General features: G+C 46.0%; 1 protein-coding gene across 2 annotated transcripts in view; it reads left to right on the top strand.

Moving 5' to 3' along the window:
* Positions 1-9,249: 9,249 nt before the first annotated feature.
* The window catches only part of TMEM65 (transmembrane protein 65), a 32,634-nt gene continuing 28,898 nt past the window's right edge, over positions 9,250-12,985 (top strand). Inside the window, exon 1 of one of the 2 annotated variants that reach the window (XM_053245604.1) lies at positions 9,250-10,379. In XM_053245604.1, the coding sequence (XP_053101579.1) occupies positions 9,977-10,379 (403 nt within the window). In that variant the 5' untranslated portion in view covers positions 9,250-9,976. The remainder of the gene's footprint in view (positions 10,380-12,985) is intronic. The other variant, XM_053245606.1, reaches the window with a different exon arrangement.

The raw sequence follows: 12,985 nt of genomic DNA, 5'->3' as shown, positions 1-12,985 counted from the left end.
AAGGAAGCCTACTTGATATGACTGGCTTTCAGTTACTTTCCTAATAGTATGTACTTGTTTTGTTGAGACAAAGATACAAGTACCCAGGACTACTTCCAGATGTGTAGATTTATATTCTGTAACTTCAGATCAATAGAAAATGGAAGTTTTAACATCCTCTATCTTCTCTGTGTTGGTTTTAGATTATGGAAGTGTTAGCACTGTAAGATATCCCCCTCAGGGGATGGAGCCGCTTTGGAAAGAGCATCTAAGTTCCAAGTTCCTTCCCTGGCTTCTCCAAGATAGGGCTGAGAGAGATTCCTGCCTGAAACCTTGGAGAAGCTGCTGTCAGTCTGCGAAGACAATACTGAGCTAGATAACCAATGATCTTACTCAGTATATGGCAGCTTCCTATGTTTCTATGTCTCCAGAGCTCATTTCTAGGCAGGCATCCCTCGCGGCTGGGATAACACTAATTTAGCTTTCTCGAAATGAATGTTATCCCATCAGTGAGGGATGCCTGCCTAGAAATGAGCTCCGAAGAGCTCCCAGCAGCGGTGGCCCCGACCGGAAATTGTTTGGTGGGGGGATTAATTCCTCATAGACTGGCACTCAACTCCTCACAGAGCGGCACCACAGACCGGTGGTTGAGAAACACTGCTCTACAGTACCAAGCACATCGATGATGCTAGCTAAATCAACATATAATAGGAAAGAATGCCTTTGTGGAGGATGTTTTTGCCTTTCAAAATGGGTAGCTTGTTGAACTGGCAATCTAAAGTGAGCAAGGAAATGTGGTTGACATGTTTTCCTGGCACATGCTCTGTGTGACAGGCCATAATTCAATAGGTGTAGTCTTCCCTTCACTGTGTCTCAGTTGTTGGGGGTTGTTAATTTTTACCCCCAGTAGGTAAAACAGCAGAGCACTAAGGAATGAGCACACACTCCAGTTACAGAGTAAGTAGCAGAGGATGGTTTAGTTGTTGCAGCTATTTAGAGAAAACACATGGAGATTCTTGTAGAACTAAATACTAAGTATTTATTGGTTAAGTACACTTGGATAGGAAAGACCTAAACCTAATCTAAAGGACTACATAATGAATAGGTAAGGAGGGAGAGAGAGATGTTTCCATCTGCTCTCTAGGAGGAAAGGAAGGATTGTGACTCAGCACAGGAAGTGCAGAAGAGTAAGTTCAGGGGTCATGGAGTAGAGACAGGTAGAACAGTTAGGAAGACCCTCACTCACTATCTCTACTCCAGTCCCAATATCCGTAGTGGTCATTAGGATAGTTGGTGCAAAAGGTTGATGCACTGGAACTCCATATCCAACATCAATGCCAGGTATAGAACAAAGAAATTAAAAAACCTGCCTGTTTATATCAGTAAAAGGGCCATTCGCCTTATCAAGCTCATTTTAATCATGCATTTCATGTAGGAAAAATTATGCAAATCATCTGTTGATTGTCATATGTGATAATCAGAGGCTACAATTGGCCACAGCTCTCCAGTGTATACATGAAACACAAAATAGACCTGTGCAATCTATGGCTGCTGTGGGAACCTGCAGTTTGAGAAAGAAAAACAGTTCAAAAAGCCACAAGGCATATCATCAAAAGCTTGAACTCTATGGAGAATCAGAGCTGAAAAAAATGGATTACTGTAGTATAGATAAAAGGTTGTTCCAAAGCAGCATTCGTTAAAGTATATCTGACAGAAACTTGTTTGAACTTGACGTGCCATAGGCCAACACCCACTTTTTTTCTCATTCTTTTGCGCCCACAAGCAGTAGTCATTTTAAATAAAGAGTACTCATGACATCCATGTCTTAGAATGAGGGCAAGACTCACTTCAAATGTTGGACTTGAAAGATCAAGAAATGATGTTCTGGCATTTAAAGTTTGTGCTTGTAATCCCCTCACTGAGTGGAAGGAAAAGAGATGTAATGTACATTATTGTCACAAAAACAGCACAGCCGCACTGAGGAAGAGACCATCTGGATGGCCCATGTTCTGCTAAAATGTTTCCTTTCTAGGAAAAGAACTCAAAAATAAAATAAAGAAGGAGATGTATGTATTCCAGATGCACAGAAAACTGTGTGGGGATAACATGTGCAGCTTCCAGCTGGAATGCCACCCATGAGCCCCTGGTGGCGCAGTGGTAAAACTGCCGCCCTGTAACCAGAAGGTTACAAGTTCAATCCTGACCAGGGGCTTAAGGTTGACTCAGCCTTCCATCCTTCCGAGGTCGGTAAAATGAGTACCCAGAATGTTGGGGGCAATATGCTAAATCATTGTAAACCGCTTAGAGAGCTCTGGCTATAAAGCGGTATATAAATGTAAGTGCTATTGCTATTGCTATTGCTATTCTCCTGACAGAGGTTCTGTGCAGTTGCATGATATATTGTCAGTGGTGTGGTGCTTCAGGGATGGGAAGGGCTGCCCAGAGGGGGAGCAACTGGGGCAATCTGTCCCAGGCTCCCACAAAGCAAGGCCCCTCAACTTTGTACACACATGCATTAGTCCTTTTAGAAGGGCCCCCAACATCACACCAGCCCCAGGCCCTATACATTATCTGGGCAGCCCTGGAGATGGGCAGGGATGCAGTCCTGGTACTTTTTCCCTGCAGGGTCTCAGCAGGGACCCAAAGCACTTTGCTTTCTAAATGGAAATAATAAGTTGCACTTGCTATTCCAACAATTTAAACAAATTACATATTTTACTATAATTGATTTTATTACAATTTTTCCTGTCTTCTGTTACAAGGAGAATCATCCACCCTTTGTGGTTGACAATCCACAAACCACAATTCTTATTCAAAACATGATTAGATCCTAAGTTAAACCCTGATAAAGAGAGAGGCAACTCAAATGAACAAGTAGGTAAGGATGATATATTTTGAATATTCACTCAACAGAAAGTGTCAACAACAAGCATCCCTGTGTGGGAAAGTATATGAACCTTTCATTCAGTAACTTCTTGAGCAGCAATAACTGCAACTATACATTTCCTGTAGCTGGTGAGCAGTCTCTCACATTGGCTTGGAGAAATCTTGGCCCATTCTTCCATATAAAACTATTTCTACCCTGTGACATTTGAGGGCAGAGGCACTCTAATCCCTGAACCTTGAGGCCCCGGCCCATGACCTCCAAGGCCTGGGGGCCCCTCCAAAGGTCGGGGGGTAATCATGTTTTAAACAATTCTGCTAACATACAGGCCATCCTAGTGTGGTTCACAAACTTTTTCTCAGCACATTACATGAGGTTCAAGCTCTGTAGGATTAGGAACTATACTTGACTTCTTGTTACAGAACCACCAAAATTATTGTATCTGTCTAAGGGTGGGGTGGGGGGGGGCTATCACAGATGGCCTAACTAATTATCTGCCACAAGATGTGGTGATGGCCACTAGCTTAGATGGCTTTAAAAGGGGCTTAGACAAATTCATGGAGGACACGTCTGCACTTCTGAATTTGCAACTACACCATTGCATACAGCAATATGTGTGTGTCAGTAGCACTTCAGTATTTCCAGAAGTAGGGTCAAGTGGCACTGACATGTCCTAGCTGGGAAATAGACTTTTTAATATAATGGACTACCAAAAGTTATAGGCTGAGACTGAATCCCCTCTCCCAGAAAAGGAAATACAGAGTCACAAGGAAAGATCAGGAAAGCAGAAGATGAGAAAAAGTACAGAGTACAATTATCTGCGATGCTGAACCAACATAAGACAATAAATAGTAATATACCCAGCAAACTTTTATTTATTTGTTTGTTTGTTTATTTTCACATTTATATCTTGCTCTTCCTCCAAGGAGCCCAGAGTGGTATACACTACATACTTAGGTTTCTCCTCACAACAACCCTGTGAAGTAGGTTAGGCTGAGAGAGAAGTGACTGCCCCAGAGTCACCCAGCAAGTCTCATGGCGGAATGGGGATTTGAACTTGGGTCTCCCCGGTCCTAGTCCAGTACTCTAACCACTATACCACGCTGGCTCTCTTGTTTCAGGGTCACATGTATTAGTACACAATGACAGTGCTGGACTTGCTGGCCTCGGAAAGAGTAAATTGGAAGACTCTACACACATAGAAAATGGAAGCTGGTTTTCTAGAAATGCATATTTCTATTTTGGATTAGCCATTTTATTTTTACTCCATGAGTGCATGGCAGCTGCGAAAAAGGCAAATTCTGTGCTCAGGATAGTTAGAAAGGGGGTTAAAAATAAAAATGCTAATATTATAATGCCCTTATGCAAAACTATGGTGCAGCCACATTTGGAGTACTGCATACAGTTCTGGTCGCCATATCTTAAGATGGACATTGTAGAACTGGAAAAGATGATCAGGGGCCTGGAGGGAACACCTTCCTTATGAGGCAAGGCTACAGCATCTGGGGCTTTTTAGTTTGGAAAAGAGGAGACTACAGGGAGACATGATAGAGGTATATGAAATTATGCATGAAGTAGAGAGAGTGGGCAGAGAGAAAATTTTCTCCCTCTCTCTCACAACACTAGAACCAGGAGTCATCCCATGAAATTGATGGCCAAGAAATTTAGGACAAAACAAAAGAAAGTACTTTTTCACACAGTGCATAATTAATCTATGGAATTATCTGCCACAAGATGTGGTGATGGCCACTAGCTTAGATGGCTTTAAAAGGGGCTTAGACAAATTCATGGAGGACAGGTCTATCAATGGCTACTAGTTTGGCGGCTATAGGCTACCTCCAGCCTCAGAGATAAGATGCCTGTAAATACCAATTGCAGGGGAACAACATCAGGAGAGAGGTCATGCCCTCACCTCTTGCCTGTGGCCTTCTTGGAGGCATCTGGTGGGCTACTGTGGGAAATAGGATGCTGGTCTAGATAGGCCTTGGGCCTGACCCAGCAGGGCTGTTCTTATGTTGCTTTAATACTGTGAGAGAAATGTAATCAGTTTTCAACAAATTGCCTAACAGAGTCCTTGTAAAGGGAGAAGTTCTTCATGATTCATACTTGCCATGTACCATCGCCTTGGAAAGAAACATGTTTAAGCCTAATCCAGCCACACCTTTTCTCAATCTCTAATCTGTATAAAACAGATGGGTCGCTGAATGTTAATTAACTTCCCCAAGTAATGTAGATCTCCCAAAAGAAGGGACTATTTCCCCCCTTTTTTGTACACCTGCATATCATTCCAACATACCCTTAAAAATAATGAAGTACAAAAGACGATACAATATGCAATATCGGAGATGCGTGAATGTCTCTGCTGTATTTTTTGTTTTGTTTTTTAGAAAGCCACAAGTGGGTAGTTTGGATTGGGGCTGCATAGCCTGAGCCATTTTTGGAAGGGCGGTATATAAATCAAATAAATAAATAAAATAAATAAATAGTGGGGGAAGCAGTTTAACCTCCCCCATCACGTTGATTCCCCAGTGCAAATCACCCCATCCAGAGAATTGCTATTAGCCACAGTGGTGGGAATAACACACAGGTTCAAACTCTCCTTTAAAAAAAAAAAAATTACATTTTATATCTCGCTTTTCCTCCAAGGAACCCAGAGCGGTGTACTACATACTTAGGTTTCTCCTCACAACAACCCTGTGAAGTAGGTTAGGCTGAGAGATAAGCGACTGGCCCAGAGTCACCCAGTGAGGATCATGGCTGAATGGGGATCTGAACTCAGGTCTCCCTAGTCCTAGTCCAGCACTCTAACCACTACACCACCTTTGTAACCACTACACCATCCTTTGTGCCATGGCCCCAACCCAAATCCTCCCCAAACTGCCTTTAGCAAAAATAAGAAAATAAAACAAGATAAACATCCATTCATTATCAATATCGCATCTAGTTTGGCCCTAAATTTATTTTATATTTACATTTATATCCCACTCTTCCTCCAAGGAGCCCAGAGTGGTGTACATAGTTATGTTTATGTTGAGAATGTGTATGGAGATAGTGCCACAAAGATGGGCTAAAGCTGAATGTTTGACTGAGTGCTAGGCCCATCGTTCTTTTCTCTACAGCCCTCCTTTGTTAGGCTCTGGAGCACACCCCCAACAGAGGGCCCACCTGGCTAACTCCTGAAGCCTATTCCTTAATAGGTGTGTCTGCTGCTTCAGTTCACTTTTATTTATTTATTTATTTATTTATTTATTTATTTATTTATTTATTTATTTATTTATAGTTTGATTTCTATACCACCCTTCCAAAAATGCCTCAGGGCGATTTACACAGAGAATAAAAATAAATAAGATGGATCCTTGTCCCCAAAGGGCTCACAGTCTAAAAAGAAACATAAGATAGGCACCAGCAAGAGTCACTGGAGGTACTGTGCTGGGTGTGGATAGGGCCAGTTACTCTCCCCCTGCTAAATAAAGAGAATCACCACATTAAAAGGTGCCTCTTTGCCAAGTTAGCAGGGGGCCCACCTTAATCGGTGTGTCTGCTGCTATAGCTCACTGCTACCCAGTAAGCTGGTCAGGGTCCAATAGAGAGGAGTGTCCATCTGCTGGCCCTGGAGGTGCATACATCCGCTGCCCAGTTAGCTTTCCTGGCCAGATACCACTGGGAGGGCAGGAGCATGCAACCACAGGGCTCCTGCTCCCTTTGATGGTGCCTAGGAAGGAAAGCTCACTGAGCAGCCAATGGACGCTCCGTCCGCACCGCCTCTGCTGTGGTGCTGAAACAGAAGCATCCATCCATTGCCTAGTTAGCTTTCCCCAGGTACCACTGTGGTGGAGGAGAGGAGTGTGTACTTGTCATAAGGAGCAGGGACCAAGTGCGCAGTAGGCAGGGCCAGTGTGGGTCTGGGGCTCCTTGCAATCGGGCCTGACCTTGGTTAGGCCTCTGTGTTCCTCTATCTGCCAATCTCTCGGTCCTTAAATCTCTAACTAGTGTACTGTCTTACCTGCCCTCTCCTGTTACTTCCATGCCCATTCTCTTGCCCCTTCTCTTACTTTCCTAGGCCACAAGTTGGTGATATCCCAGTTTCTTTCCCCATGGCTCCTCCTTCCTCCATGCCTAGGTTTCTAGGCTGCCTACCTCCTCCATCTTACTTCTCTTTGGCTGAATCGTGATGTATATTTGCATCTAAATAGCTCAACCTTGGCTTCTTAGAATATTATTACGCCTTTTATGGACTGTACAGATAAGAAATAGTAGACAAAGCAGTAACTAATAAACAGTAGGCAAAATAATCTCCAATAATTGGCTGCCGATGTCGCAACAGCTCTCAAGCCTGCATTCTCAGATAGCCTTGGTGAAGTGATATGATCATTGGATGAGGTAAGTAATTCCTCTGGGTGAAGGCAATCCAGCATTTACATGGAAATCCAGTCCTAAGGGGGTTGCCAAAAGAAAGAAAAGTTTTGGGCAGAAGATAATTCTGTGGAGTGGAATGGGTGAGATCCAAGGCTGGGATGCCAGGTTTGGGAAGACTGGTGCCAGAGAGGCTCACACTATCGGCTCCTAAAGGGGCCAGCTCTGGCCTGAGAGAATTGTTGGGGCAGCTTTTCCCCACCTTTCCTGGGCTTGCTTGAGTGCCCTGAGGAGAGACAGAAGAGGAGGAGATGCCAGGCCTGAGGAGACGGAAAGGACTTTTGAAGCAGCCCTACCCAGGGCCTGCTTAAGTTCTTGTGCTCTGAGGGAAGGTAGGAAGAGGAAAGGAAAGAGGAGCTTGTAACATCAGCTCCTGAAGGGACCAGCTATGCCTGATAGGGACCTGCACAGAACCAGTGGGGCCAGTTTGAAGGCGGTGGGGGGCAGGGGAAGGTGCACTTACCCCACCACCACATTTTCCCCAACAGTGCTCTCTTAAAAACCAGTCTGGCGGGGCAGCAGCGTACCTCCCTACCATCCCATTCCCTCCTTGGTCTGGAAGTGACCGGAAGTACCCCGTGCACATGCACATGCCGGCGTGTGTGGCTGGCATGCACGCGAATGAGTGCAACGTGCACACCCAACGTGCGGGGTACTTCTGGTCACTTCCAGACCAAGGAGGGAACAGGACGGCTGGGAGGTACGCGTTGCTGCTGCCCTGCTGGACCAGTTTTTAAGAGAGCGCCGGCGGTTAAAATGTGGCGGGGGGGAGTGTACCCTCCCCTGCCCTTAAAGCTGCCCACTTTCAAACCACCAGCTGTTTGAACACCCATAAAAGGGCCTCCGAACAGGTTCGTGCACATCCCTAATGCCTGAGAGAATTGTTGCAGAGGCTCTTCCCCCATATCCCAAGGGCTGCATCAGACCTGTGCACTCTGAAGAAAAACACGCAGGCAATGAGAAAGCCTGGTCAAGGAGCTCATGCCATCACCCCCTGAAGAGACTATCAGCGGCCCGAGACATGAGAACTCTGTGTTTATCCTATGTTACCTTAGATTTGTTGTTCTCGTTTTAGCATTCAAGTGTTTGTAAACCACCTTGGGTGTCTTGGCAGAAAGACAGTGTATAAATGCAAATAAATAAAATTGCAAGAGTGCTCCTGGGAAGGTTCCAAGTGCCGTCCTTTCCTTTCACTATTGAGCAGCCATCTGGCACCTCACTCCTCCACCTGTCTGAGGAAATGCAACATGAATTCCAAAAATATGCAGTGGATCTTGTTGAATGTTCCTCAGGTATGAAGGGTTGGAATGGTGCTAGTCTGTGCTTCTGTATCGCTCAATTAAAAAAAAACACACCACCTATATACATTGATTGGATATACAGGGTCTAGATTGTGTTCAGAGCAGTCTTGGGGTACATATAAGCCTTTGCAGAAGTCAAACCTTACTTTCATCCTAGATGCGTCCTGGGGAACAGTGCATGGATGTTTTTGAGGTAGGCAACTCAACTCTGTACATACTGGAGGACAATTTTGTCATCCTTTTCTTCTTCTTCCTCAAATGCAGAATTGCAGCATGCATTACAGGCAGGGATGGATTATGACGCTGAGGCTCTAAATTATGTCAAGCTTAAGAGGCCCCATAGCATTACAGAAACAATATCATTCTAACAAAAAAGAGAATGAAAAGAAGAAATTAAGCTTTGTTTTTACTTGACAAAGATGCAACAAAGCACTAATAATCTAACAGAAACAGTTGTCTTGCAATAAGCTTATTCGCATTAGAAATACATTTAAATGAAAACGCAAACTTGCATTTTATATAAATTCAAGTTTGCGAATATTCCTTCATAATGTGGGGCCCTAGTTTACATAGCTTGTGTCTCAATCCACCATTGATTATAGACCCTGGGAAGTGCGCTGGTGAGACCAGGCTAAAAAACACAGCTGGCAGGCGCGTGACGAAGAGATGTTTGTTGGGGGGGAGGCGGGGCCCCTGGCAGCCGCCTTCTCCTGGTTGGTTGGCCGGGCTGCTCGGCTCCTGTCAGAACGTCTCGGGTGTCCCATACTTAGCCGTTGAAAATTGGAGCGGGGTAGGAGGGAGAGGCGGGTCTCACCAGAGCTGGGCGTGGCACCCATGCCTGTCACTCACAGGGAACGGGAGGAGAAGGCGAAACTTGTCCTTTTCGCGCGGCATGTAGGTCGACGGGATGCGGCCTGCTGAGAGCTCCGCGCCTGCGCGAGGCCACCTCCCTTCTGCTGCGTGCTCCTCACCCGGCCGCCTTCGGGGGCTGTGCGCTGTGGCTCCCCGGCCAGCTCCTCTCTCCCGCGCGCTGCCTGACTGAGGCGACTCGGGATGGGAGCTTCTGGCTGAGCCCGCCCAGCCTTGGGAGGCGGAGAGGAAACAAAGGAGGAGGAGAAGAGGAGGAGGAGGATGCCGCGGCTGCCCGGAGCCTCCTTGAGGCGGCGCAGGGAGCTGCTCTGACGGGCTCGCCCGCCGCTGCTGCTGCTCTTCTACTACCCCGACGCCGCAGGAGCTGCAGCTGCAGGAGGAGAGCAGGGAGCGGCGTCCGCCCAGGAGAGCCGGCCCGGGGAGGAGAGGCTCCATGAGCCACAGCAGCGCCTTCCCCTCCCCAGGGCAGCGCCGCCCTCTGCTTCTTTCGCAGCCCCGGTAGCGCGGACGGCCCCGCCGAGGGGCGGACATGCCGTCGTCGACGTGGCTGAGCGGCCGCCTGGCGCTGCTTCTGTGGGGCTCGGGCCGGCCGGGGGGCTCCTCCACCACCTGGGCGCCCCGCCTCAGCCCCCTCCTGCAGCGGCGGCACCCCCGGGCCCCTAGCAGCTGCAGCAGCTGCCTCCTTCGCCGCCGCTGCCTGAGCACCTTCCAGCGCGGCCCCAGCCCGGAGAAAAAAGGGCTCCCTCCTCCTCCCGCCGCCGCTCCCTCTGTGGGCTTCCCCAGGTCGCTGGGCACCCACCCCAAGAAGGAGCCCATAGAGGCGCTCAACACGGCGCAGGGAGCCCGCGACTTCATCTACAGCCTTCACTCCACCGAGCGGAGCTGCCTGCTGCGGGAGCTGCACCGCTTCGAGTCCATCGCGATCGCCCAAGGTAAGGCGAGAAGAGTGTGCGGCGTGTCCCGGGCAAGGGAGGAGAGACTCGGGCGTGCTTATGTTGGAGGAGACCAGCAAGTGTTCAGCTCCCTCGGAAGGAAGGCATAGGGTTGCAGCCATCCCTTGGCTTTGGGCGGGCACTGAGCCCTCCCCCCCCCAATTGCCTGAAATATACACTATAATAACTCCATACCAAATGCTTGTATTGTCACCTCGAGGCTTCTAGGATGTCACTTAATATATATATTTTAAAACGCTGTTATTGCTCTTATGCTGGTCTGAGACCGAAACAAAAGTGATTGATTGATGATACACAATAACAGGCGTGCCTCTGAACACTGGCAGGATACCCATCTCTGCTTTTGGGGGTGGGGTGTGAGGCTTCCAGGGCGGAAGGTGTGGCATTCAGACAGGCTTGAGGCCTGGCTTCTTGCTTTTCTTGGGAGGAGAGGGGGAAACTAAGTAAAAAGCATCAAAACAAAGGAAGCTGGAGTTGGCGCTTAGTCTTGGAACACATGAAGTAACAAGTCATCTCTGAGTATATGGTGGGTGAGTACTTTCCCGACATTCATGGTCTGGTGTATCTGATTTAGGTGGCAGAATTTCCAAGTAACCAGGTACTGTAGGATAAAAGGCACACTGTTATTGGAGGTGCACACTAGTCTTGCAAAAATCTATCTGTACATTCTCGTTCCTGGCTCATGGTGGCTGCCTGTGTGTAGGCACTACCATGTGCGTGTATGGTTTTTAGCTTGCCATTACGAATGTTACTTCCCAGCATTTTGTGGGGTGCACTAAAGGCTGGATTCTGCACATTAAAGTTGGTGTATGTAACAGATTTCTTAACACATGGGGGGAAGAGTGCAAGATGTACAGTTTCTTCCCATTCTTATCCCAGTACTGCTATATGCGAAATATAGCAATACAGTTGTGCAGATCCTTAGCTATCTTTTCCATGAAAAAGGAAGAAGAAATTATCACTATTGTTCTAGACCTTGGAAGGCTCCAAGACAGGTCTCCTAATCCGCCTTGCATTCTTGTCATCATTTGCGTTATTGTGCTAAATAATGTCACTGGATGCATTCTGTCTGGGGATAACTTTAGATGCTTTTTGTGCTGGCTTCAGCATAGATAGCTTGGTTTGTCCTAGCTACCCCACCCCCGCGCCCTAAATTTGGTTGGTTAGCAGTTGTCTACGGTAATGTGTTTAGGCAAAGGTCCTTAAACTTGCAGACTGCCTTACTACAGGTAGTTAGCTATTCAGAACAGCAGCAATTATATCCGAAGAGTTTAGAGTTCCTTAGAATTAAGTTCCACTGGTGGTTTCCAATAATCCGGGGCTTCTATCTTTAAAGTAGTCTTAGTGCAAGTGCTTATTGGCTCTTGTGTGTGTTCTGGGGGCATAAACTCCTGTTATCCCATTATCCTGCAAGCAATGTATGCCTGAGACTGTCCCATTAGTACACAGGGAATTATAATTTTTTAAATGTGGAATATGGAGATGGGGGCGGGGGGAACCCTGCAAGATGTAGCCTGCTCCTGCATGCTGATATTTTAAATAGTGGGATTTGAGTGGATGGTAGTATGATGTACAGAGTAGCTACAGGGCTGGTTTGTTTAAATTGGGTATTGGAGGACCCCTATTTAGAGAAGGTGAATTGATGAGAGCACACAGACTCTGTACAGCAGTAGTGAAAACAGCATGAATGTATGTGTCACACTTTTTTCTATTGCTAACATTCATTAGCTCTGCAGGCACATTTCCAGTTAAACTATATGATTCATATTTCTGAGACTGCATCCTGAGTGAAGTTTCCTCTAGTGACTGTAGTACTAAACTGGAAATAGAGGGTACCTCAGTAAAACTATCAACTAATAGGGTGTGTTAGTGTTACAGTTGCTAATTTGAACTCTTGCTTCCTAGGTTCTCTGTGCTGATTGCTGTTACTGGTCCCTATGTGTTTTGAATATTAATGTGGAGGATGAAATATGAACACAGAATAATCTGTGTAATTTACATTAATGGAGGCAGTAGAATAAAATTAGAGCATACTGTACTTGGTTGAGGATGTTACTTACTTTGAGTTCTTCAATTTTTAGAGTGTGGATGGATGGAAAAACTGAGGTTTTGGAGAAGAAAAAAGGGATTAAATAAGGAATCTTTTTACTCAACTTCTGACCTACATCATGGTATGACTTATTCAGAGTAACTGGTCAGTCCAATCAACTTGAAGAAAATCTCAAAATGCTTAGAAATCAACAGATGAAAATCATGCCAATAATTATAGGCGATAAAACTAAATATAAGACTAGAGTTGTAATACTTGATTGATTTCAAACATTTTGATCAACATAAACGGTGCCCCTGATGAATTGGGCAGCAAAATTTCCCTCTTGTGTATGAGAGAGGAATGCCTTTGAGAGATGTCTGCTGTACCACTTGCCTGCATAATCTAAGACCATGTGTTTTTAGAATGACTGGTGTGTTCAGATTGATTGTATGGCTTTTAATCACTGAATCCATAAGACTTTCTGATTTACAGCCCTACATAAAACACTATTCAAATGGTTGCTTTTGTGTATTGTTTACTGCAGCAATTAATA

This window comes from Hemicordylus capensis, chromosome 4 (genome assembly GCF_027244095.1).
Source record: "Hemicordylus capensis ecotype Gifberg chromosome 4, rHemCap1.1.pri, whole genome shotgun sequence".
NCBI classification, from domain to species: Eukaryota; Metazoa; Chordata; class Lepidosauria; order Squamata; family Cordylidae; genus Hemicordylus; species Hemicordylus capensis.
The sequence above is the reverse complement of the archived record's forward strand: the minus strand, read 5'-3'. Positions and strand labels throughout refer to the sequence as shown.